The sequence below is a fragment of the Scyliorhinus torazame genome, chromosome 24 (assembly GCF_047496885.1).
Source record: "Scyliorhinus torazame isolate Kashiwa2021f chromosome 24, sScyTor2.1, whole genome shotgun sequence".
NCBI classification, from domain to species: Eukaryota; Metazoa; Chordata; class Chondrichthyes; order Carcharhiniformes; family Scyliorhinidae; genus Scyliorhinus; species Scyliorhinus torazame.
In genome coordinates, this window is record NC_092730.1 from 7,004,512 (window position 1) to 7,031,478 (window position 26,967).

The 26,967-nt window shown below is 55.3% G+C and overlaps 1 protein-coding gene across 3 annotated transcripts in view; it reads left to right on the forward strand.

Annotated features, from left to right (window-relative positions):
* The window catches only part of LOC140399845 (forkhead box protein N3-like), a 39,503-nt gene extending 13,104 nt beyond the window's left edge, over positions 1 to 26,399 (forward strand). For all 3 annotated transcript variants that reach the window (XM_072489305.1, XM_072489303.1, XM_072489304.1), the window contains exons 3-6: positions 2,572 to 2,675; positions 14,819 to 14,865; positions 20,723 to 20,837; positions 23,770 to 26,399. In XM_072489305.1, the coding sequence (XP_072345406.1) occupies positions 2,572 to 2,675; positions 14,819 to 14,865; positions 20,723 to 20,837; positions 23,770 to 23,860 (357 nt within the window). In that variant the 3' untranslated portion in view covers positions 23,861 to 26,399. The remainder of the gene's footprint in view (positions 1 to 2,571; positions 2,676 to 14,818; positions 14,866 to 20,722; positions 20,838 to 23,769) is intronic.
* The last annotated feature ends 568 nt before the right edge of the window (positions 26,400 to 26,967 follow it).

Below are 26,967 nucleotides of genomic sequence, written 5' to 3' on the forward strand. Positions count from 1 at the left end.
GGAGGATTGGAGAGGAGTGAGGGAGGATTGGAGGGGAGTGAGGGAGGATTGGAGGGATGTGAGGGATGATTGGGGGGAATGAGGGAGGATTGGGGGGAATGTGGGAGAATTGGAAGGGAGGGAGGGAGGGTTGGAGGGGAGTGAGGGAGGATTGGGGGGGAATGAGGGAGGATTGGAGGAGAGAGAGGGAGGATTGGAGGAGAATGAGGGAGGATTAGAGGGGAGTGAGGTGAGGATTGTGGAGTGAGGTGAGGATTGGGGAGTGAGGTGAGGATTGAGGGAGTGACGTGAGCATTGGGGGAGTGACGTGAGCATTGGGGGGGTGAGGTAAGGATTGGGGGAGTGAGGTGAGGATTGGGGGATGGGGTGAGGATTGGGGGATGGGGTGAGGATTGGGGGAGTGAGGTGAGGATTGGGGGAGTGAGGTGAGGATTGGGGGATGGGGTGAGGATTGGGGAGTGAGGTGAGGATGGGGGGAGTGAGGTGAGGATTGGGGGAGTGAGGTGAGGATTGGGGGATGGGGTGAGGATTGGGGGATGGGGTGAGGATTGGGGGATGGGGTGAGGATTGGGGGAGTGAGGTGAGGATTGGGGAGTGAGGTGAGGATTGGGGGAGTGAGGTGAGGATTGGGGGAGTGAGGTGAGGATTGGGGGATGGGGTGAGGATTGGGGAGTGAGGTGAGGATGGGGGGAGTGAGGTGAGGATTGGGGGAGTGAGGTGAGGATTGGGGGAGTGAGGTGAGGATGGGGGGAGTGAGGTGAGGATTGGGGGAGTGAGGTGAGGATTGGGGGAGTGAGGTGAGGATTGGGGGAGTGAGGTGAGGATTGGGGGAGTGAGGTGAGGATTGGGGGAGTGAGGTGAGGATTGGGGGATGGGGTGAGGATTGGGGAGTGAGGTGAGGATGGGGGGAGTGAGGTAAGGATTGGGGGAGTGAGGTGAGGATTGGGGGAGTGAGGTGAGGATTGGGGGATGGGGTGAGGATTGGGGAGTGAGGTGAGGATGGGGGGAGTGAGGTGAGGATTGGGGGAGTGAGGTGAGGATGGGGGGAGTGAGGTGAGGATGGGGGGAGTGAGGTGAGGATTGGGGGAGTGAGGTGAGGATGGGGGGAGTGAGGTGAGGATGGGGGGAGTGAGGTGAGGATGGGGGGAGTGAGGTGAGGATGGGGGGAGTGAGGTGAGGATTGGGGGAGTGAGGTGAGGATTGGGGGAGTGAGGTGAGGATTGGGGGAGTGAGGTGAGGATTGGGGGGTGAGGTGAGGATTGGGGGAGTGAGGTGAGGATTGGGGGAGTGAGGTGAGGATTGGGGGAGTGAGGTGAGGATGGGGGGAGTGAGGTGAGGATGGGGGGAGTGAGGTGAGGATTGGGGGAGTGAGGTGAGGATGGGGGGAGTGAGGTGAGGATTGGGGGAGTGAGGTGAGGATGGGGGGAGTGAGGTGAGGATTGGGGAGTGAGGTGAGGATTGGGGGAGTGAGGTGAGGATTGGGGGAGTGAGTGAGGATTGGGGGATTGAGGTGAGGATTGGGGGAGTGAGGTGAGGATTGGGGGAGTGAGGTGAGGATTGGGGGAGTGAGGTGAGGATGGGGGGAGTGAGGTGAGGATTGGGGGAGTGAGGTGAGGATGGGGGGAGTGAGGTGAGGATTGGGGGAGTGAGGTGAGGATGGGGGGAGTGAGGTGAGGATTGGGGAGTGAGGTGAGGATTGGGGGAGTGAGGTGAGGATTGGGGGAGTGAGTGAGGATTGGGGGATTGAGGTGAGGATTGGGGGAGTGAGGTGAGGATTGGGGGAGTGAGGTGAGGATGGGGGGAGTGAGGTGAGGATTGGGGGAGTGAGGTGAGGATGGGGGGAGTGAGGTGAGGATTGGGGGAGTGAGGTGAGGATTGGGGGAGTGAGGTGAGGATTGGGGGAGTGAGGTGAGGATGGGGGGAGTGAGGTGAGGATTGGGGGAGTGAGGTGAGGATGGGGGGAGTGAGGTGAGGATTGGGGGAGTGAGGTGAGGATGGGGGGAGTGAGGTGAGGATTGGGGGAGTGAGGTGAGGATTGGGGGAGTGAGGTGAGGATTGGGGGAGTGAGGTGAGGATGGGGGGAGTGAGGTGAGGATGGGGGGAGTGAGGTGAGGATTGGGGGAGTGAGGTGAGGATTGGGGGAGTGAGGTGAGGATTGGGGGAGTGAGGTGAGGATTGGGGGAGTGAGGTGAGGATTGGGGGAGTGAGGTGAGGATGGGGGAGTGAGGTGAGGATTGGGGGAGTGAGGTGAGGATTGGGGGAATGGTTTTGTTGAGCTACAATGAGGTGATGTACGCCTCTGGTTTGAGGAGGTGCTGGAGTAACTGTAGGTCTTTCTACCAGAATGTTAGAGATGAAAATTGTGTTTGATAGTGGGGAAAGAAATGTCTGACAGGCTCAGGTTAAATACACTATCTTCACTACCTCACCAACAGGCAGTAACTAGAGGAAAGAGCATTAATATCACTAAAAGATTGCAGGGTCTCTGTTTGGAGCAATGTTTTCTGCTTGGTGGGTCTGAGGGTGATATTCTGTCTCAAGCAATTCCTTCAACTCTGTTACTGTCCTCAGGCTCTGGGTAAAGGATCCTTTTGGTGTATCGATGAGGAATCCAGACCAAACCTCCTTCAGGCCGTCAGGAAAAGGACTCTATATATACACAGTGCCCCTCTCGGGTAAGTGTGTCGGAGAGCCAACCTGTGTTTGAGAAGTCTCTACAGCAGCTGGGTGGGGCTGGAGCTGGGGACGGGGAGGGGAGGGAGTTTTAGGGTTTGGTTAGGATCAGGGCTGAAGTTGGGAATAGGGTTAGATTTAGCATTGGGATTAGGGTTACAGTTGGAGTTGGGATTAGCATTGGGGATAGGGTTGGTGTTAGCATTGGGGTTTGGGATGGGGTTAGCATTGGGGTTTGGGATGGGGTTAGCATTGGGGTTAGGGATGGGGTTAAGATTGGGGTTAGGGATGGGGTTAGCATTGGGGTTAGGGATGGGATTAGCATTGGGGTTAGGGATGGGGTTAGCATTGGGGTTAGCATTGGGGTTAGCATTGGGGTTAGGGAAGGGGTTAGCATTGGGGTTAGGGATGGGGTTAGCATTGGGGTTAGGGATGGGGTTAGCATTGGGGTTAGGGATGGGATTAGCATTGGGGTTAGGGATGGGGTTAGCATTGGGGTTAGCATTGGGGTTAGCATTGGGGTTAGGGAAGGGGTTAGCATTGGGGTTAGGGATGGGGTTAGCATTGGGGTTAGGGATGGGGTTAGCATTGGGGTTAGGGATGGGGTTAGCATTGGGGTTAGGGATGGGGTTAGCATTGGGGTTAGGGATGGGATTAGCATTGGGGTTAGGGATGGGATTAGCATTGGGGTTAGGGATGGGGTTAGCTTTGGGGTTAGGGATGGGGTTAGCATTGGGGTTAGGGATGGGGTTAGCATTGGGGTTAGGGATGGGGTTAGCATTGGGGTTAGGGATGGGGTTAGCATTGGGGTTAGGGATGGGGTTAGCATTGGGGTTAGGGATGGGGTTAGCATTGGGGTTAGGGATGGGATTAGCATTGGGGTTAGGGATGGGGTTAGCATTGGGGTTAGCATTGGGGTTAGCATTGGGGTTAGGGAAGGGGTTAGCATTGGGGTTAGGGATGGGGTTAGCATTGGGGTTAGGGATGGGGTTAGCATTGGGGTTAGGGATGGGGTTAGCATTGGGGTTAGGGATGGGGTTAGCATTGGGGTTAGGGATGGGGTTAGCATTGGGGTTAGGGTTATGGTGGGGGTCGGTCTTAAGGGAAACTCATTCCCATATGGCCTCCTGGAGCTGCAACAGGTTCCAGAATCGGGAGCCTTGTCCTGCTTTCAGGATCTCCCCGAACATCCACTATTGGGGTGTGAGAGATTTCCGTTTGGCTTAACGCATCAATGATGACCATCATTAACACAAGTTAGTAACTCACTGCCAAGCAAATCAGACATCAGGGGTAATTCCTGACGTACACAATTGAGAATCAGGGAATTGATGTTAAACCTGAGTAGAACCTTGGTTCGACCACACTCAGAGCACTGTTCTGGTCTCCATATTATAAAAAAGAATACAGAGGCCCTGGGGAAGGTGCAAAGGAGATTGACAAGGACGAGAGGTTATCAGCACCAGGAAAGATTGAACAGGCTTGGGTTCTTTTCTCTTGAAAAGAGGAGGCTGAGGGGGTGACCTGATTGAGGTCTTTACAATGATGGGGGTTTCAAAAGGGTCGAAGTAGAGAAGATGTTTACTTGTTGGGAAGACCAGAACTCGGGGCCATCAATACAGACAGTGATTAATCAGTCCAGTGGGGAAGTCAGGAGAAACTTTTTTATCCAGAGAGCGGGGCGAATGTGGGACTCGCTCCCACGGGGAGTGGGGAGAATGTGGGACTCGCTCCCACGGGGAGTGGGGTGAATGTGGGACTCGCTCCCACGGGGAGTGGGGAGAATGTGGGACTCTATCCCACGGGGAGCGGGGAGAATGTGGGACTCGCTCTCACGGGGAGTGGGGAGAATGCGGGACTCGCTCTCACGGGGAGTGGGGCGAATGTGGGACTCGCTCCCACGGGGAGTGGGGAGAATGCGGGACTCGCTCCCACGGGGAGTGGGGCGATTGTGGGACTCGCTCCCACGGGGAGTGGGGCGAATGTGGGACTCGCTCCCACGGGGAGTGGGGCGAATGTGGGACTCGCTCCCACGGGGAGTGGGGCGATTGTGGGACTCGCTCCCACGGGGAGTGGGGAGAATGTGGGACTCGCTCCCACGGGGAGAATGTGGGACTCGCTCCCACTGGGAGTGGGGAGAATGTGGGACTCGCTCCCACGGGGAGTGGGGCGAATGTGGGACTCGCTCCCACGGGGAGTGGGGTGAATGTGGAACTCGCTCCCACGGGGAGTGGGGAGAATGTGGGACTCGCTCCCACGGGGAGTGGGGGAGAATGTGGGACTCGCTCCCACGGGGAGTGGGGGAGAATGTGGGACTCGCTCCCACAGGGAGTGGGGGGAATGTGGAACTCGCTCCCACGGGGAGTGGGGGAATGTGGGACTCGCTACCACGGGGAGTGGGGAGAATGTGGGACTCGCTCCCACGGGGAGTGTGGAGAATGTGGAACTCGCTCTCACGGGGAGTGGAGAGAATGTGGGACCCGCTCCCACGGGGAGTGGGGAGAATGTGGGACTCGCTCCCACGGGGAGTGGTGAGAATGTGGGACTCGCTCTCATGGGGAGTGGGGAGAATGTGGGACTCACTCCCCACGGGGAGTGGGGAGAATGTGGGACTCGCTCCCACGGGGAGTGGGGAGAATGTGGGACTCGCTCCCACGGGGAGTGGGGGAGAATGTGGGACTCGCTCCCACGGGGAGTGGGGAGAATGTGGGACTCGCTCCCACGGGGAGTGGGGAGAATGTGGGACTCACTCCCACGGGGAGTGGGGAGAATGTGGGACTCCCTCCCACGGGGAGTGGGGAGAATGTGGGACTCGCTCCCACGGGGAGTGGGGAGAATGTGGGACTCGCTCCCACGGGGAGTGGGGGAGAATGTGGGACTCGCTCCCACGGGGAGTGGGGAGAATGTGGAACTCGCTCTCACGGGGAGTGGAGAGAATGTGGGACTCGCTACCACGGGGAGTGGGCAGAATGTGGGACCCGCTCCCACGGGGAGTGGGGAGAATGTGGGACTCGCTCCCATGGGGAGTGGGGAGAATGTGGGACTCGCTCCCACGGGGAGTGGGGAGAATGTGGGACTCGCTCCCACGGGGAGTGGGGAGAATGTGGCATTCGCTCCCACGGGGAGTGGGGAGAATGTGGGACTCGCTCCCAAGGGGAGTGGGGAGAATGTGGGACTCGCTCCCACGGGGAGTGGGGAGAATGTGGGACCCGCTCCCACGGGGAGTGGGGAGAATGTGGGACTCGCTCCCGTGGGGAGAATGTGGGACTCGTTCCCGTGAGGAGAATATGGGTCTCGCTCCAACGGGGAGTGGGAGAGAATGTGGGACTCGCTCCCACGGGGAGTGTGGAGAATGTGGGACTCGCTCCCATGGGGAGAATGTCGGACTCGCTCCCACGGGGAGTGGGGAGCATGTGGGACTCGCTCTCACAGGGAGTGGGGAGAATGTGGGACTCGCTCCCACGGGGAGTGGGGGAGAATGTGGGACTCGCTCCCACAGGGAGTGGGGAGAATGTGGGACTCGCTCCCACGGGGAGTGGGGAGAATGTGGGACTCGCTCCCACGGGGAGTGGGGAGAATGTGGGACTCGCTCCCACGGGGAGTGGGGAGAATGTGGGACTCGCTCCCACGGGGAGTGGGGGAGAATGTGGGACTCGCTCCCACGGGGTGTGGGGAGAATGTGGAACTCGCTCTCACGGGGAGTGGAGAGAATGTGGGACTCGCTACCACGGGGAGTGGGCAGAATGTGGGACCCGCTCCCACGGGGAGTGGGGAGAATGTGGGACTCGCTCCCACGGGGAGTGGGGAGAATGTGGCACTCGCTCCCACGGGGAGTGGGGAGAATGTGGGACTCGCTCCCATGGGGAGTGGGGAGAATGTGGGACCCGCTCCCACGGGGAGTGGGGAGAATGTGGGACTCGCTCCCGTGGGGAGAATGTGGGACTTGTTCCCGTGAGGAGAATATGGGTCTCGCTCCAACGGGGAGTGGGAGAGAATGTGGGACTCGCTCCCACGGGGAGTGGGGAGAATGTGGGACTCGCTCCCATGGGGAGAATGTCGGACTCGCTCCCACGGGGAGTGGGGAGAATGTGGGACTCGCTCCCACGGGGAGTGGGGAGAATGTGGCACTCGCTCCCACGGGGAGTGGGGAGAATGTGGGACTCGCTCCCAAGGGGAGTGGGGAGAATGTGGGACTCGCTCCCACGGGGAGTGGGGAGAATGTGGGACCCGCTCCCACGGGGAGTGGGGAGAATGTGGGACTCGCTCCCGTGGGGAGAATGTGGGACTCGTTCCCGTGAGGAGAATATGGGTCTCGCTCCAACGGGGAGTGGGAGAGAATGTGGGACTCGCACCCATGGGGAGAATGTCGGACTCGCTCCCACGGGGAGTGGGGAGCATGTGGGACTCGCTCTCACAGGGAGTGGGGAGAATGTGGGACTCGCTCCCACGGGGAGTGGGGGAGAATGTGGGACTCGCTCCCACAGGGAGTGGGGAGAATGTGGGACTCGCTCTCATGGGGAGTGGGGAGAATGTGGGACTCGCTCCCACGGGGAGTGGGGAGAATGTGGGACTCCCTCCCACGGGGAGTGGGGAGAATGTGGGACTCGCTCCCACGGGTAGTGGGGAGAATGTGGGACTCGCTCCCACGGGGAGTGGGGGAGAATGTGGGACTCTCTCCCACGGGGTGTGGGGAGAATGTGGAACTCGCTCTCACGGGGAGTGGAGAGAATGTGGGACTCGCTCCCACGGGGAGTGGGGAGAATGTGGGACTCGCTCCCACGGGGAGTGGGGGAGAATGTGGGACTCGCTCCCACGGGGAGTGGGGAGAATGTGGGACTCGCTCCCACGGGGAGTGGGGAGAATGTGGGACTCACTCCCACGGGGAGTGGGGAGAATGTGGGACTCCCTCCCACGGGGAGTGGGGAGAATGTGGGACTCGCTCCCACGGGGAGTGGGGAGAATGTGGGACTCGCTCCCACGGGGAGTGGGGGAGAATGTGGGACTCGCTCCCACGGGGAGTGGGGAGAATGTGGGACTCACTCCCACGGGGGGCGAAATTCTCCTACCCGCCCCGCCACATTTCTGCGCTGACCGGCCGGCGGGAGTCTCCGTAACGCCGGCCGGTCAATGGGGTTTCCCATTGTGGGGCAGCCCCACGCCGTCGGGAAACCCCCGGGCGCCGGCAGAACGGAGACTCCCGCCGGCGGAGAATGACGCCCGGGGAGTGGGGAGAATGTGGGACTCCCTCCCACGGGGAGTGGGGAGAATGTGGGACTCGCTCCCACGGGGAGTGGGGAGAATGTGGGACTCGCTCCCACGGGGAGTGGGGGAGAATGTGGGACTCGCTCCCACGGGGAGTGGGGAGAATGTGGAACTCGCTCTCACGGGGAGTGGAGAGAATGTGGGACTCGCTACCACGGGGAGTGGGCAGAATGTGGGACCCGCTCCCACGGGGAGTGGGGAGAATGTGGGACTCGCTCCCATGGGGAGTGGGGAGAATGTGGGACTCGCTCCCACGGGGAGTGGGGAGAATGTGGGACTCGCTCCCACGGGGAGTGGGGAGAATGTGGCATTCGCTCCCACGGGGAGTGGGGAGAATGTGGGACTCGCTCCCAAGGGGAGTGGGGAGAATGTGGGACTCGCTCCCACGGGGAGTGGGGAGAATGTGGGACCCGCTCCCACGGGGAACATAGAACATAGAACATAGAAAATACAGCACAGAACAGGCCCTTCGGCCCACGATGTTGTGCCGAACCTTTGTCCTAGATTAATCATAGATTATCATTGAATTTACAGTGCAGAAGGAGGCCATTCGGCCCTTTGAGTCTGCACCGGCTCTTGGAAAGAGCACCCTACCCAAACTCAACACCTTCACCCAACACCAAGGTCAATTTGGACATTAAGGGCAATTTATCATTGGCCAATTCACCTAACCTGCACATCTTTGGATTGTGGGAGGAAACCGGAGCACCCGGAGGAAACCCACGCAGACACGGGGAGGACGTGCAGACTCCGCACAGTCAGTGACCCAAGCCGGAATCGAACCTGGGACCCTGGAGCTGTGAAGCAATTGTGCTATCCACAATGCTACCGTGCTGCCCTTGAGAACAAATAAATCTACACTATATCATTTAACCGTAATCCATGTACCTATCCAATAGCTGCTTGAAGGTCCCTAATGTTTCCGACTCAACTACTTCCACAGGCAGTGCATTCCATGCCCCCACTACTCTCTGGGTAAAGAACCTACCTCTGATATCCCTCCTATATCTTCCACCTTTCACCTTAAATTTATGTCCCCTTGTAATGGTTTGTTCCACCCGGGGAAAAAGTCTCTGACTGTCTACTCTATCTATTCCCCTGATCATCTTATAAACCTCTATCAAGTCGCCCCTCATCCTTCTCCGTTCTAATGAGAAAAGGCCTAGCACCCTCAACCTTTCCTCGTAAGACCTACTCTCCATTCCAGGCAACATCCTGGTAAATCTTCTTTGCACCTTTTCCAAAGCTTCCACATCCTTCCTAAAATGAGGCGACCAGAACTGTACACAGTACTCCAAATGTGGCCTTACCAAAGTTTTGTACAGCTGCATCATCACCTCACGGCTCTTAAATTCAATCCCTCTGTTAATGAACGCGAGCACACCATAGGCCTTCTTCACAGCTCTATCCACTTGAGTGGCAACTTTCAAAGATGTATGAACATAGACCCCAAGATCTCTCTGCTCCTCCACATTGCCAAGAACTCTACCGTTAACCCTGTATTCCGCATTCATATTTGTCCTTCCAAAATGGACAACCTCACACTTTTCAGGGTTAAACTCCATCTGCCACTTCTCAGCCCAGCTCTGCATCCTATCTATGTCTCTTTGCAGCCGACAACAGCCCTCCTTACTATCCACAACTCCACCAATCTTCGTATCATCTGCAAATTTACTGACCCACCCTTCAACTCCCTCATCCAAGTCATTAATGAAAATCACAAACAGCAGAGGACCCAGAACTGATCCCTGCGGTACGCCACTGGTAACTGGGATCCAGGCTGAATATTTGCCATCCACCACCACTCTCTGACTTCTATCGGTTAGCCAGTTCGTTATCCAACTGGCCAAATTTCCCACTATCCCATGCCTCCTTACTTTCTGCATAAGCCTACCATGGGGAACTTTATCAAATGCCTTACTAAAATCCATGTACACTACATCCACTGCTTTACCTTCATCCACATGCTTGGTCACCTCCTCAAAGAATTCAATAAGATTTGTAAGGCAAGACCTACCCCTCACAAATCCGTGCTGACTATCCCTAATCAAGCAGTGTCTTTCCAGATGCTCAGAAATCCTATCCTTCAGTACCCTTTCCATTACTTTGCCTACCACCGAAGTAAGACTAACTGGCCTGTAATTCCCAGGGTTATCCCTAGTCCCTTTTTTGAACAGGGGCACGACATTCGCCACTCTCCAATCCCCTGGTACCACCCCTGTTGACAGTGAGGACGAAAAGATCATTGCCAACGGCTCTGCAATTTCATCTCTTGCTTCCCATAGAATCCTTGGATATATCCCGTCAGGCCCGGGGGACTTGTCTATCCTCAAGTTTTTCAAAATGCCCAACACATCTTCCTTCCTAACAAGTATTTCCTCGAGCTTACCAATCTGTTTCACACTGTCCTCTCCAACAATATCACCCCTCTCATTTGTAAATACAGAAGAAAAGTACTCGTTCAAGACCTCTCCTATCTCTTCAGACTCAATACACAATCTCCCGCTACTGTCCTTGATCGGACCTACCCTCGCTCTAGTCATTCTCATATTTCTCACATATGTGTAAAAGGCCTTGGGGTTTTCCTTGATCCTACCCGCCAAAGATTGTTCATGCCCTCTCTTAGCTCTCCTAATCCCTTTCTTCAGTTCCCTCCTGGCTATCTTGTATCCCTCCAATGCCTTGTCTGAACCTTGTTTCCTCAGCCTTACATAAGTCACCTTTTTCCTCTTAACAAGACATTCAACCTCTCTTGTCAACCATGGTTCCCTCACTCGACCATCTCTTCCCTGCCTGACAGGGACATACATATCAAGGACACGTAGCACCTGTTCCTTGAACAAGTTCCACATTTCATTTGTGTCCTTCCCTGCCAGCCTATGTTCCCAACTTATGCACTTCAATTCTTGTCTGACAACATCGTATTTACCCTTCCCCCAATTGTAAACCTTGCCCTGTTGCACGTACCTATCCCTCTCCATTACTAAAGTGAAAGTCACAGAATTGTGGTCACTATCTCCAAAATGCTCCCCCACTAACAAATCTATCACTTGCCCTGGCTCATTACCCAGTACTAAATCCAATATTGCCCCTCCTCTGGTCGGACAATCTACATACTGCGTTAGAAAAGCTTCCTGGACACACTGCACAAACACCACCCCATCCAAACTATTTGATCTAAAGAGTTTCCACTCAATATTTGGGAAGTTAAAGTCGCCCATGACTACTACCCTATGACTTCTGCACCTTTCCAAAATCTGTTTCCCAATCTGTTCCTCCACATCTCTGCTACTATTGGGGGGCCTATAGAAAACTCCTAACAAGGTGACTGCTCCTTTCCTATTTCTGACTTCAACCCATACTACCTCAGTAGGCTGATACTCCTCGAACTGCCTTTCTGCAGCTGTTATACTATCTCTAATTAATAATGCCACCCCCCCACCTCTTTTACCACCCTCCCTAATCTTATTGAAACATCTATAACCAGGGACCTCCAACAACCATTTCTGCCCCTCTTCTATCCAGGTTTCCGTGATGGCCACCACATCGTAGTCCCAAGTACCGATCCATGCCTTAAGTTCACCCACCTTATTCCTGATGCTTCTTGCGTTGAAGTATACACACTTCAACCCCTCTCCGTGCCTGCAAGTACTCTCCTTTGTCAGTGTTCCCTTCCCCACTGCCTCATTACACGCTTTGGCGTCCTGAATATCAGCTACCTTAGTTGCTGGACTACAAATCCGGTTCCCATTCCCCTGCCAAATTAGTTTAAACCCGCCCGAAGAGTACTAGAAAACCTCCCTCCCAGGATATTGGTGCCCCTCTGGTTCAGATGCAACCCGTCCTGCTTGTACAGGTCCCACCTTCCCCAGAATGCGCTCCAATTATCCAAATACCTGAAGCCCTCCCTCCTACACCATTCCTGCAGCCACGTGTTCAACTGCACTCTCTCCCTATTCCTAGCCTCGCTATCACGTGGCACCGGCAACAAACCAGAGATGACAACTCTGTCTGTCCTGGCTTTTAACTTCCAGCCTAACTCCCTAAACTTGTTTATTACCTCCACACCCCTTTTCCTACCTATGTCGTTGGTACCAATGTGCACCACGACTTCTGGCTGCTCACCCTCCCCCTTAAGGATCCTGAAGACACGATCCGAGACATCCCTGGCCCTGGCACCCGGGAGGCAACATACCTTCCGGGAGTCTCGCTCGCGACCACAGAATCTCCTATCTATTCCCCTAACCATTGAATCTCCTACAACTATTGCTTTACTATTCTCCCCCCTTCCCTTCTGAGCCCCAGAGCCAGACTCAGTGCCAGAGACCTGGCCGCTAGGGCCTTCCCCCGGTAGGTCATCCCCCCCAACAGCATCCAAAATGGTATACTTGTTTTGAAGGGGAACGGCCACGAGGGATCCCTGCACTTTCTGCCTGTTTGTTTTTTTCCCCCTGACTGTAACCCAGCTATTCTTGTCCTGTACCTTGGGTGTGGTTACCTCCTTGTAACTCTTCTCAATCACCCCCTCTGCCTCCCGGATGATCCGAAGTTCATCCAGCTTCAGCTCCAGTTCCCTAACACGGTCTTTGAGGAGCTGAAGTTGGGTGCACTTCCCGCAGGTATAGTCAGTGGGGACACCGGTGGTATCCCTCACCACCCACATCCTACAGGAGGAGCATGTAACTGGCCTAGCCTCCATCCCCTCTTACCTGACAGAATATAGCTGCCCTGTGGACTAACTAGATCTCCGCCCACCGACCCTGCTCCCAGTCAGCTACACTTTCTGTAAACTCCTGGCTCTCTTCGCACTCTTTGCGGAAATGTCGGAAACAAAATGAAAGGAGCACCTTACTCCCTCCTCACCTAACTCCCTCGGTCACCAAACTCTCACTATCGCACTCAAATGGACCAAATTCAGCACTCAGTGCAAACAAAGTCTGCACTGTAGGGGATCACTTTTATACTGTGAATCTAGCCTCTGAAAACTGGCCTAATCCAATTAACTAATTAACAAGCTCCAGCTGCAAGTGCCTACAAGTAGAAGCCGGTTTAAAGCTTATTGAAAATTCACCTTCTTCTAAACCAAACAGCAACTTTTAAGTTAATTAACTAAATAAAAGAAAGACTAAACTTTAGATAAAAATGAAGCCTTATACTCCCTCGGTCACCAAACTCTCACTATCACTATCGGGGAGTGGGGAGAATGTGGGACTCGCTCCCGTGGGGAGAATGTGGGACTCGTTCCCGTGAGGAGAATATGGGTCTCGCTCCAACGGGGAGTGGGAGAGAATGTGGGACTCGCTCCCACGGGGAGTGTGGAGAATGTGGGACTCGCTCCCATGGGGAGAATGTCGGACTCGCTCCCACGGGGAGTGGGGAGCATGTGGGACTCGCTCTCACAGGGAGTGGGGAGAATGTGGGACTCGCTCCCACGGGGAGTGGGGGAGAATGTGGGACTCGCTCCCACAGGGAGTGGGGAGAATGTGGGACTCGCTCTCACGGGGAGTGGGGAGAATGTGGGACTCGCTCCCACGGGGAGTGGGGAGAATGTGGGACTCGCTCCCACGGGGAGTGGGGAGAATGTGGGACTCGCTCCCACGGGGAGTGGGGGAGAATGTGGGACTCGCTCCCACGGGGTGTGGGGAGAATGTGGAACTCGCTCTCACGGGGAGTGGAGAGAATGTGGGACTCGCTACCACGGGGAGTGGGCAGAATGTGGGACCCGCTCCCACGGGGAGTGGGGAGAATGTGGGACTCGCTCCCACGGGGAGTGGGGAGAATGTGGGACTCGCTCCCACGGGGAGTGGGGAGAATGTGGCACTCGCTCCCACGGGGAGTGGGGAGAATGTGGGACTCGCTCCCATGGGGAGTGGGGAGAATGTGGGACCCGCTCCCACGGGGAGTGGGGAGAATGTGGGACTCGCTCCCGTGGGGAGAATGTGGGACTTGTTCCCGTGAGGAGAATATGGGTCTCGCTCCAACGGGGAGTGGGAGAGAATGTGGGACTCGCTCCCACGGGGAGTGGGGAGAATGTGGGACTCGCTCCCATGGGGAGAATGTCGGACTCGCTCCCACGGGGAGTGGGGAGAATGTGGGACTCGCTCCCACGGGGAGTGGGGAGAATGTGGCACTCGCTCCCACGGGGAGTGGGGAGAATGTGGGACTCGCTCCCAAGGGGAGTGGGGAGAATGTGGGACTCGCTCCCACGGGGAGTGGGGAGAATGTGGGACCCACTCCCACGGGGAGTGGGGAGAATGTGGGACTCGCTCCCGTGGGGAGAATGTGGGACTCGTTCCCGTGAGGAGAATATGGGTCTCGCTCCAACGGGGAGTGGGAGAGAATGTGGGACTCGCTCCCACGGGGAGTGTGGAGAATGTGGGACTCGCTCCCATGGGAAGAATGTCGGACTCGCTCCCACGGGGAGTGGGGAGCATGTGGGACTCGCTCTCACAGGGAGTGGGGAGAATGTGGGACTCGCTCCCACGGGGAGTGGGGGAGAATGTGGGACTCGCTCCCACAGGGAGTGGGGAGAATGTGGGACTCGCTCTCATGGGGAGTGGGGAGAATGTGGGACTCGCTCCCACGGGGAGTGGGGAGAATGTGGGACTCCCTCCCACGGGGAGTGGGGAGAATGTGGGACTCGCTCCCACGGGTAGTGGGGAGAATGTGGGACTCGTTCCCACGGGGAGTGGGGGAGAATGTGGGACTCGCTCCCACGGGGTGTGGGGAGAATGTGGAACTCGCTCTCACGGGGAGTGGAGAGAATGTGGGACTCGCTACCACGGGGAGTGGGGAGAATGTGGGACTCGCTCCCACGGGGAGTGGGGAGAATGTGGGACTCGCTCACCCTCTGACGGTAACTCTCTCTCTGTTTCTGTCCCAGCTCCAGTGCCCCAGTTCTGCCAAACACACCCGACACACAGGACACAGGTGAGAACAAGCAGCTGGCTCTTGAACTACTCAGCCAATCCAGCAATGGGGCAGACTGCCGTCCCTGAGCAACTAGGGTCCATCTGCATTCACAGCCACTGAGCTTGTCCAGCAGAGTTAGGGTTAGGGTCAGCATTAAGGGTATGGTTAGGGTTAACATGGGGGTTAGGTTTAGGGTTAAGGATTCAGATTAGGTTTCGGGTTAGACTCTATGGTTCGGTTTAGGTTTTAGGGTTTGTGTTAGGTTTAGGATTATGATTAGGGTTAGGGTTAAGGGCTAGTATTTAGATTTATGGTTAGTCCTGCTATCTTGCAACTCCCTTTTCTGATCATCCAAGAAACAAGTTTGTGACCAGAAAGGAATGAGTGATGGCGAGAGTGAGGGTTTGGGTGAGGGTGAGGGTTTGGGTGAGGGTTAGGGTTTGGGTGAGGGTTAGGGTTAGGGTGAGGGTTTGGGTGAGGGTTTGTGTGATGGTGAGGGTTTGGGTGAGGGTTAGGGTTAGGGTTTGGGTGAGGGTTTGGGTGAGGGTTAGGGTGAGGGTTAGGGTGAGGGTTTGGGTGAGGGTTAGTGTGATGGTGAGGGTGAGGGTTTGGGTGAGGGTTTGGGTGAGGGTTAGGGTTTGGGTGATGGTTAGGGTTTGGGTGAGGGTTAGCATCAGTGTTAAGGTTAAGATTAAGGTGAGGGTCAGGGTGATAGTTAGGTTTCAGGGTTAGGATTTTGGGTTAGGTTTTAGAGTTTGGGTTAGGGTAAGGATTAGGGTTAGGGTTAGGGTTAGGGTTAGGGTTAGGGTTAGGGTAAGGATTAGGGTTAGGTTTAGGGTTGGGTTTAGGATTTTCGTAAGCCCTGCCCACTTTGCAAATCCCCCTTTCCGATAGACCAAGAAATAAAATGAAAATCGCTTATTGTCACAAGTAGGTTTCAAATGAAGTTACTGTGAAAAGCCCCTCGTCGCCACATTCCGGCGCCTGTTCGGGGAGGCTGGTACGGGAATTGAACCGTGCTGCTGGCCTGCCTTAAAAGCCAGTGATTTAGCCATGTGCTAAACAGACCCTGAGACAAGTTAATCACCAGAAAGAAGTATGTAAGGGCGAAGGTGAGAATCAGGGTTAAGGTTATGGTCAGAGTTAGGGTGGGAGTTAGTGTGAGGGTAGAGTGAGGGTTACGATCAAGGGTAGGGCAAGGGTTATGATCAGTGTTGGGTGAAGGTTAGGGTTTGGGTGACGTATTAGAGTTAGGGTTAGAATTAGGGTTAGGGCCTGGGTTCGGGCTGGAATGAGGGTAGAGTTAAGTTTAGTCTTATGATCAGGGTTACAGTAAGAGTTAGGGTTAGGGTTAAGTTTAGTCTTATGATCAGGGTTACAGTAAGGGTAAGGGTTAGGGTTAGGGCAAGGGTGAGAGTTAGGGTTAGGGTTAAGTTTAGTCTTATGATCAGGGTTACAGTAAGGGTTAGGGTTAGGGCAAGGGTGAGAGTTAGGGTTAGGGTTAAGTTTAGGCTTATGATCAGGGTTACAGTAAGGGTGAGCAATAGGGGTAAGGATTGGGTTAAAATCAGGGTTAGGCTTTTGATCAGGGTTAGGGCAAGGGTGAGAGTTACGGTTAGGTTTGGGGGGGTGGCATGGTGACACAGTGGTTAGCACTGCTGCCTACAGCGCTGAGGACTCCGGTTCGATCCCCGGGTCACTGTCGTGTGGAGTTCGCACATTTTCCCCGTGTCTGCGTGGGTCTCTGCTTGGCCAGACCCTCGTGGTATGATTTGTAGTGTTGATCCAAAGAACAACGAGTCTTGTTGACAAACAAAACTATTTTATTAACACTACTTATCTGGGTTCGGCACTTATCCCTAAGAAACAAACAGTTGACTAATAAGACATAGACTATTCTTCTCTACAAATAACTCACTACCAGATTAAACTATTATCTCTCTCTCTATCCTCAGTCTCTGGCTAATTCCTCACTCCTGCTCCTACCACCTTCTGTCCCACAAGGCTCAGCATCATCACTTATATACTTATGGGATTAGCTCCCTCTAGTGGCTGTCTGTATCCATATGTATGATAATACCACATGTTTCATCCCCACAACCCAGAGATGTGCAGGGTAGGTGGATTGGCCACGCTAAAGTGCCCCTTAATTGGAAAAAAATGAATTGGGCACTCTAAATTTATCCCCCAAAAAAGAAAAAAAAAAGATTTATGATCAGAGTTTGGGTATGTTTTAGGGTTAAGTTTTCTATGGTTGTGGGTTTGCGTTATGTTTTAGTGTTCAGTTTAGTCTTAGGGTTTAACATTAGGGTTAGATTTAAGGTTCCAGGTTAGGTTTAGGGGTAGGTTAGGGTTTAGGTTAGGGTTAGGGCTTAGGGTTAGGAGTATGTTTTAGGGTTAGGTTTAGGATTCGGGGCTAGGGTGATGTTTTAGGGTTAGGTTTAGGAGTTGGGATTAAGGTTTCGGGTTAGGGTTACAGGCCAGATCAGAGTTAGGGTTAGGGTTAGTGTTTAGGGTTAGGAGTATGTTTTAGGGTTGGGAGTTGGGATGAAGGGTTTGGGTTAGGTTTAGGAGTTGGGATTAAGGTTTAGGGTTAGGGTTACAGGACAGACCAGAGTTAGGGTTAGGGTTTTGGGTTAGGGTTAGTAGTTGGGATTAAGGTTTAGGGTTAGGGTTACAGGACAGCTCAGAGTTAGGGCTAGGGGTTAGTGTTAGGGTTGGGTTTAGGGTTATGTTTTAGGGTTAGGTTTAGGAGTTGGGATTAAGGTTTAGGGTTAGGGTTACAGGACAGATCAGAGTTAGGGTTAGGGTTTAGGGTTCGGGTGATGTTTTAGGGTTAGGGTTAGGAGTTGGGATTAAGGTTTAGGGTTAGGGTTACAGGACAGATCAGAGTTAGGGGTTAGGGTTAATGTTGGGTTTAGGGTTAGGGTTAGGGTTTAGGGTTAGGTTTAGGAGTTGGGATTAAGGTTTAGGGTTAGGGTTACAGGACAGATCAGAGTTAGGGTTAGGGGTTAGGGTTAGGGTTGGGTTTAGGGTTAGGGTTTAGGGTTAGGTTTAGGAGTTGGGATTAAGGTTTAGGGTTAGGGTTACAGGACAGATCAGAGTTAGGGTTAGGGTTAGTGTTTAGGGTTAGGAGTATGTTTTAGGGTTGGGAGTTGGGATGAAGGGTTTGGGTTAGGTTTAGGAGTTGGGATTAAGGTTTAGGGTTAGGGTTACAGGACAGACCAGAGTTAGGGTTAGGGTTTAGGGTTAGGGTTAGTAGTTGGGATTAAGGTTTAGGGTTAGGGTTACAGGACAGCTCAGAGTTAGGGTTAGGGGTTAGTGTTAGGGTTGGGTTTAGGGTTATGTTTTAGGGTTAGGTTTAGGAGTTGGGATTAAGGTTTAGGGTTAGGGTTACAGGACAGATCAGAGTTAGGGTTAGGGTTTAGGGTTCGGGTGATGTTTTAGGGTTAGGGTTAGGAGTTGGGATTAAGGTTTAGGGTTAGGGTTACAGGACAGATCAGAGTTAGGGGTTAGGGTTAATGTTGGGTTTAGGGTTAGGGTTAGGGTTTAGGGTTAGGTTTAGGAGTTGGGATTAAGGTTTAGGGTTAGGGTTACAGGACAGATCAGAGTTAGGGTTAGGGGTTAGGGTTAGGGTTGGGTTTAGGGTTAGGGTTTAGGGTTAGGTTTAGGAGTTGGGATTAAGGTTTAGGGTTAGGGTTACAGGACAGATCAGAGTTAGGGTTAGGGTTACAGGATTCGGGTTAGGGTTAGGATTCCGGGTTACGGATAGATGGGTGGTTTCCCTTTTTTCTGCACCCAATAAGGGATACAGCGCCGAAGCGTCTGCCACTTTACTGGCGCACGTTCAACATTCTTTTCCGCATAGGATTTTACGTCCTCTTGTTTCACGGAACTGAGCACGTATTTAGAAATTTAAGATAAATGAAAGTTGGAAAATAGTGCGTGAGCAGCAAAGATTAGATTGTAGTTGTATAAGAAGAAGGTTGGATGAATAATGTATTTAAAAATTGTAGGTATTGTTGTGTTGGGGTTATGGATTTAGGTTATGTCTAATATCTTAAGTGAAAAACCGTATGTAGGTCCTACATCCAATAATATCTATTAAGTTATATGATTTTTTTGAACAGATTCAATGTCCGAACGTGTAGTAAAGAAGGTGTGCAGAAAAGAGGTCACCCTTTATGGGGTTAGGGTTAGGGTTACGGTTAGGGTTAGGGTTGCGGACTGTATGGGATTTTACGTTTTCTTTTTGACTCCAGTTTATTAAGGAAAAGGTGAGAAACCAAGTGTATTATAAATGTGTAAGGGTCTTGGGTTAAGGTTTTGGAGAAGAGTTAGGACTAATATCCCAAGAAAAATCTGTTTCAATGAATTTAAATATTTATTAAGTTCCATGATTTTTTTGAACCGCTTAAATGTCCAAGTATGTAGGTGGGAAGGCTTTGCAGCGAGGAGACTACCCTTGTTGGGGTTGAAGTACAACCAAGAACGCGTGTCTTACACCAGCTTACCCGACCATTTGTCGTTTGTACAGAAATATCTGTTAATTTATTCAATTTAGAGAATGATTTTTCTAATATGGGATAGTAGTGGGTTGGTTAGGGTTAAGTTGTAGTGTTATTGGTTTCTGAGGGTTAAGGGTTGTTGGATAAGGGTTAAAACTTGTATCCCAAGGAAAAATATGCTTCATTTACTTAAAATATATATTAAGTTTTATAATTTTTCTAAATAGCTTAAATGTCTGAGCGTGTGGCTGGGAAGGCTTTGCAGCGAGGAGACCACCCTTGTTGGGGTTGAAGTAGCACCAAGAACGCGTGTCTTACACCAGTTCACCCTACACAATGCCGTAGATTGACAGAAATGTCTGTTAATTTATTAAATTTAGAGGATGATTTTTCTAATTTGATGGTCTAAGGATTATTGTAATTGTAACCTAGGGTTTGGATCTGAATAATGTAGCCATAAAAGGACTTAAGGTTAGGTTTTAGAGTGTGTGGAGGTGATGTAAGGGTGATAGTTGTAACTTAGGGTAGGTGTTTGGATATAAGTGTCGCTTAGGGGTGCTTAGGATTAGGTATTTCGGTGTGGATAGGTAATGTGAAAGTTGTTTGTATTAGTGTTAGGGTAAGCCATATACTATATGAATGAATATACATACTGGTGTAATGAAAAAAAATCATAATTAATTTTTATTTTTGTTCCCTACCCCCTACCTGTAGCTACAATTCAAGCCAACAGGTTTCTTTGGGTTTTTTTGGGGGATAGATTTGTGTTTATTGTACCCTAGTTAGGGTTAGGATCAAGGATAGAGTTAGGGTTAAGATCCAGATGAGGCCATAGGCTAACCTTAGGGTTAGGGTTACAGGACAGATCAGACACTCCGCTCTAACTCCAGCTCTCTATCCATTCTGCAGATGGAGAGATTGAGGGTTAGGGTTAGGGTTAGGGTTAGGATTCCGGGTTAGGGTTACAGGACTAGGGTTAGGGTTAGGGTTTGGGTTAGGGTTAGGGTTCGGGTTACAGACGGATCAGACATTCCGCTCTAACACCAGCTCTCTATCCATTCGGCAGATGGAGAGATTGAGGGTTAGGGTTAGGGTTACGGTTACAGGACTAGGGTTAGGGTTACAGGACAGATCAGACACTCCGCTCTAACTCCAGCTCTCTATCCATTCTGCAGATGGAGAGATTGAGGGTTAGGGTTAGGGTTACAGGACGGATTAGACACTCCGCTCTAACTCCAGCTCTCTATCCATTCTGCAGATGGAGAGATTGAGGGTTAGGGTTAGGGTTACAGGATTAGGGTTAGGGTTAGGGCTACAGGACGGATTAGACACTCCGCTCTAACTCCAGCTCTCTATCCATTCTGCAGATGGAGAGATAGAGGAGCAGCCTCACAATGTTAATCAGGAACCTGGTGTAACTGCCACACGTTCTCACAATGGGACCAATGTAACGATTAATCAAAAAAACACCCTGACAAACAGGTACAGTCCAGGGGCAGGGGTGGAGAAGTATTGGGAGGGGAGGAGATGGAGGAGTAGGGGAGGAGATGGAGTGGGAGTGGGGGTGAGGAGATGGAGGAGAGAGGAGGTGATGGAGGGGGAGAGGGAGGTGATGGAGGGGGAGGTGATGGAGGGGGAGGTGATGGAGTGGGAGGTGATGGAGGGGGAGGGGGAGGGTGATGGAGTGGGAGGTGATGGAGGGGGAGGGGGAGGTGATGGAAGGGGAGGTGATGGAGGGGGAGGGGAGGAGATGGGTGGGGAGGGGGAGGTCATTGAGTGTGAGGGGGAGGTGATTGAGGGGGAGGTGATGGAGGGGGAGGTGATGGAGGGGGAGGTGATGGAGAGGGAGGGGAGGAGATGGGTGGGGAGGGGGAGGTGATTGAGTGGGAGGGGGAGGTGATGGTGGGGGAGGGGGAGGTAATGGAGGGTGAGGTGATGGAGGGGGAGGTGATGGATGGGGAGGTGATGGAGGGGGAGGTGATGGAGGGGGAGGGGATGGAGGGGGAGGTGATGGAGGGGGAGGGGAGGTGATGGAGGGGGAGGTGATGGAGGGGGAGGTGATGGAGGGGGAGGTGATGGAGGGGGAGGTGATGGAGGGGGAGGGGGAGGTGATGGAGGGGGAGGTGATGGAGGGGGAGGTGATGGAGGTGGAGGTGATGGAGGGGGAGGTGATGGAGGGGGAGGGGATGGATGGGGAGGGTGAGGTGATGGAGAGGGAGGTGATGGAGGGGGAGGTGATGGAGGGGAGGGGATGGAGGGGGAGGTGATGGAGGGGGAGGTGATGGAGGGGGAGGTGATGGAGGGGGAGGGGAGGTGATGGAAGGGGAGGTGATGGAAGGGGAGGTGATGGAGGGGGAGGTGATGGAGGGGGAGGGGATGGAGGGGGAGGGGATGGAGGGGGAGGGGGAGGTGATGGAGGGGGAGGTGATGGAGGGGGAGGGTATAGAGGGGGAGGGTATGGAGGGGGAGGTGATGGAGGGGGAGGGGATGGAGGGGGAGGTGATTGAGGGGGAGGTGATGGAGTGGGAGGTGATGGAGGGGGAGGGGGAGGTGATGGAGGGGGAGGTGATGGAGGGGGAGGGGGAGGTGATGGAGGGGGAGGTGATGGAGGGGGAGGGGAGGAGATGGGTGGGGAGGGGGAGGTCTTTGAGTGGGAGGGGGAAGTGATTGAGGGGGAGGTGATGGAGGGGGAGGTGATGGAGGGGAGGTGATGGAGAGGGAGGGGAGGAGATGGGTGGGGAGGGGGAGGTGATTGAGTGGGAGGGGGAGGTGATGGTGGGGGAGGGGGAGGTAATGGAGGGGGGAGGTGATGGAGGGGGAGGGGGAGGTGATAGATGGGGAGGGGGAGGTGATGGAGGGGGAGGTGATGGAGGGGGAGGGTATGGAGGGGGAGGTGATGGAGGGGGAGGGGAGGTGATGGAGGGGGAGGTGATGGAGGCGGAGGTGATGGAGGGGGAGGGGAGGTGATGGAGGGGGAGGTGATGGAGGGGGAGGTGATGGAGGGGGAGGGGATGGAGGGGGAGGTGATCGAGGTGGAGGTGATGGAGGGGGAGGTGATGGAGGGGGAAGGGGAGGGGGAGGTGATGGAGGGGGAGGTGATGGAGGGGGAGGTGATGGAGGGGGAGGGGAGGTGATGGAAGGGGAGGTGATGGAGGGGAGGTGATGGAGGGGGAGGTGATGGAAGGGGAGGTGATGGAGGGGGAGGTGATGGAGGGGGAGGTGATGGAGGGGGAGGTGATGGAGGGGGAGGTGATGGAGGGGGAGGGGAGGTGATGGAAGGGGAGGTGATGGAGGGGAGGTGATGGAGGGGGAGGTGATGGAGGGGGAGGGTATGGAGGGGGAGGGGATGGAGGGGGAGGTGATGGAGGGGGAGGTGATGGAGGGGAGGGGATGGAGGGGGAGGGGATGGATGGGGAGGGTATGGAGGGGGAGGTGATGGAGGGGGAGGGGATGGAGGGGGAGGTGATGGAGGGGGAGGGGAGGAGATGGGTGGGGAGGGGGAGGTGATTGAGTGGGAGGGGGAGGTGATGGTGGGGGAGGGGGAGGTAATGGAGGGGGAGGGGGAGGTGATGGAGGGGGAGGTGATGGATGGGGAGGGGGAGGTGATGGAGGGGGAGGTGATGGAGGGGGAGGTGATGGAGGGGGAGGTGATGGAGGGGGAGGTGGTGGAGGGGGAGGTGATGGAGGGGGAGGTGATGGAGGGGGAGGTGATGGAGGGGAGGGGATGGATGGGGAGGGGGAGGTGATGGAGGGGGAGGTGATGGAGGGGGAGGTGATGGAGGGGGAGGTGATGGAGGGAAGGGGGAGGTGATGGAGGGGGAGGGGATGGATGGGGAGGGGGAGGTGATGGAGGGGAGGTGATGGAGGGGGAGGTGATGGAGGGGGAGGGGAGGTGATGGAAGGGGAGGTGATGGAGGGGAGGTGATGGAGGGGAGGTGATGGAGGGGGAGGTGATGGAGAGGGAGGGGGAGGTGATGGAGGGGGAGGTGATGGAGGGGGAGGGGGAGGTGATGGAGGGGGAGGGGATGGATGGGGAGGGGGAGGTGATGGAGGGGGAGGTGATGGAGGGGAGGGGAGGTGATGGAAGGGGAGGTGATGGAAGGGGAGGTGATGGAGGGGAGATGATGGAGGGGGAGGTGATGGAGGGGAGGTGATGGAGGGGGAGGTGATGGAGGGGGAGGTGATGGAGGGAGGTGATGGAGGGGGAGGGGATGGAGGGGGAGGGGATGGGGGGGAGGGGGAGGTGATGGAGGGGGAGGGGATGGAGGGGGAGGGATGGAGGGGGAGGGGATGGAGGGGGAGGTGATGGAGGGGGAGGGTATGGAGGGGGAGAGCGGAGGATTGATGGAGGGGGAGGGGAGGACCCCAGTCTGGATGTGTCTGTTCCCCTCACATTCTGCTTTCTCCTCTCCAGCTCTGGGCTCCCGTTTCTTCCACTCCGGAGAGAATCCTGTCTGAAGAGATGCCACAACAGCTCCCCCTGCTGTTCCCAGTGGGGATCATAACTACAGCCTGGTGTGGGCAGAGGGCTGGCAGCTGTGCCCAGCGGACCCCGGTGACCAGGAGGGACACGGGAAAGTCTCAGTGGAAGCTGCCTCCGATAACGGTGATGGTGATAGTCAGGGTTTCCTGAGTGCTGATGAGTGGGAGATGGAGGACAGTTCAGAGGATGAGGAGGTCGAGGACTCGCTCGCAGACAGCGGATACGTTCCGCTGAATCTCCGGGATGCCCCAGCTGCGGAGGGGTCAGAGGGCAGCCCAGGTCACAGGAGTCTGGAAGAGCTGGGATTCTCGGACATTGATGATGAGCTGAAGGAGGTGGTGGGGTCCCTGCTCCACCTGGCTGGAATCGGCAGCTGAGGGGAGAGGGGACTTCCCGTCAGGGACAGAGGTGCAGTGACTGGAATACCCTCCCTCCCACCCCCCAGCTTTCCCTCGGGGTTCACTCTTCTATCTGGGGTTTTACCCCATCCCTTGGTGCTCCCTCTACCACCCCCGCCCCTGCCAAGGGTGCACCCTCTCCCGGGAGATTACCCTGCCACCCTCACCCCTGCCAAGGGCACACCCTCTCCCGGGAGATTACCCTGCCACCCTCGCCCCTGCCAAGGGTGCACCCTCTCCCGGGAGATTACCCTGCCACCCCCGCCCCTGCCAAGGGTGCACCCTCTCCCGGGAGATTACCCTGCCACCCTCGCCCCTGCCAAGGGCACACCCTCTCCCGGGAGATTATCCTGCCACCCCCGCCCCTGCCAAGGGTGCACCCTCTCCCGGGAGATTATCCTGCCACCCCCGCCCCTGCCAAGGGCACACCCTCTCCCGGGAGATTACCCTGCCACCCTCGCCCCTGCCAAGGGCACACCCTCTCCCGGGAGATTATCCTGCCACCCCCGCCCCTGCCAAGGGGCACCTTCTCCCGGGAGATTACCCTGCCACCCCCGCCCCTGCCAAGGGTGCACCCTCTCCGGGGAGATTATCCGGCCACCCCCACCCCTGCCAAGGGCACACCCTCTCCCGGGAGATTACCCTGCCACCCCCGCCCCTGCCAAGGGTGCACCCTCTCCCGGGAGATTATCCTGCCACCCCCGCCCCTGCCAAGGGCACACCCTCTCCCGGGAGATTACCCTGCCACCCCCGCCCCTGCCAAGGGTGCACCCTCTCCCGGGAGATTATCCTGCCACCCCCGCCCCTGCCAAGGGCACACCCTCTCCCGGGAGATTACCCTGCCATCCCCGCCCCTGCCAAGGGTGCACCCTCTCCCGGGAGATTATCCGGCCACCCCCACCCCTGCCAAGGGCACACCCTCTCCCGGGAGATTACCCTGCCACCCCCGCCCCTGCCAAGGGTGCACCCTCTCCCGGGAGATTACCCTGCCACCCCCGCCCCTGCCAAGGGTGCACCCTCTCCCGGGAGATTACCCTGCCACCCTCACCCCTGCCAAGGGCACACCCTCTCCCGGGAGATTACCCTGCCACCCTCGCCCCTGCTAAGGGTGCACCCTCTCCCAGGAGATTACCCTGCCACCCAAACGCCCCTGCCAAGGGCACACCCTGTCCCGGGGAGAGTACCCTTCCACCCAAACGCCCCTGCCAAGGGCACACCCTGTCCCGGGGAGATTACCCTGCCACCCAAACGCCCCTGCCAAGGGTGCACCCTCTCCCGGGAGATTACCCTGCCACCCTCGCCCCTGCCAAGGGTGCACCCTCTCCCGGGAGATTACCCTGCCACCCAAACGTCCCTGCCAAGGGCACACCCTCTCCCGGGAGATTACCCTGCCACCCTCGCCCCTGCCAAGGGTGCACCCTCTCCCGGGAGATTACCCTGCCACCCAAACGCCCCTGCCAAGGGCACACCCTGTCCCGGGGAGAGTACCCTTCCACCCAAACGCCCCCCAGCAAGGGCACACCCTCTCCCGGGGGGGGGGGGGCTAACCACTCACACGGCCACCGTGCCCTCCCGCTCATCATTCCCCCTGGGGCCTCACATCGACACACCCTCTTCCCCTCCCCCCAGTCCACTCCCTGTCTCAGTCGCTGTCTGTAACTGGATCCGGAACATTCTGAACCATACGGGGCACTGCACTCACGCACGGAGCTGTCCAGCTCACACTACTCTGTAATGTCTCGGTGTGAAGTGAATCACAGACACATGAATCCAGCAACACTTCCTAAACTGAAAATCAATGATTTACCTGCTTTTCCAAACCCTCCTCTCTCCTCATTGTGGCCCCTCTCTGAGGGGCACAGGGAACGAGTGGAACAAAACACTGAATATACAGGCTGCCACGTACAGATACATGTACACACACACATGTTGACATGTGTGTATACCACATACACATGAACAGAGTAACGTGTACACATTTAGAAACATATACCATTGTGTGAGCATTCAGTATATACATGTGTGAGGCTCAATAATGGAAGCAGTCACAGACAGACACCACCAGATGTCGTTCACAGTTTAATGTACAGAAATACTGAACGGGCAACATGTGCTTTGAAAGTCTTCATGTTCCTGAACCGAATGAAAGATTTGTAACTGAAATCTCCTTGTGTGTGTGTTAGTAAGTGAGGCAGCGAATCCAGGAGCGCTCCTCACGTGTGTTCTGGAATCAGGGGAGAGGGGACTGGAGGACAGAGTGCTGTGATGTCATAGATTATCATAGAATTTACAGTGCAGAAGGAGGCCATTCGGCCCATCGAGTCTGCACCGGCTCTTGGAAAGAGCACCCTGCCCAAGGTCAACACCTCCACCCTATCCCCATAACCCAGTAACCCCACCCAACACTAGGGGCAATTTTGGACACTAAGGGCAATTTATCGCGGCCAATCCACCTAACCTGCACATCTTTGGACTGTGGGAGGAAACCGGAGGAAACCCACGCAGACACACTGGGAGGACGTGCAGACTCCGCACAGACAGTGACCCAAGCCGGGAATCGAACCTGGGACCCTGGAGCTATCCACAATGCTACCGTGCTGCCCCCGGTGTGAAGCCAGGGGAGTTACCATTGCAAATCAGGATGATCATGGAATAGTCAGCACTTTCAGCAGAGGAGAGCAGGACCCGATGATGCTTAATGTGGTCCAGGCAGACCTGCTGAGAAACAGCT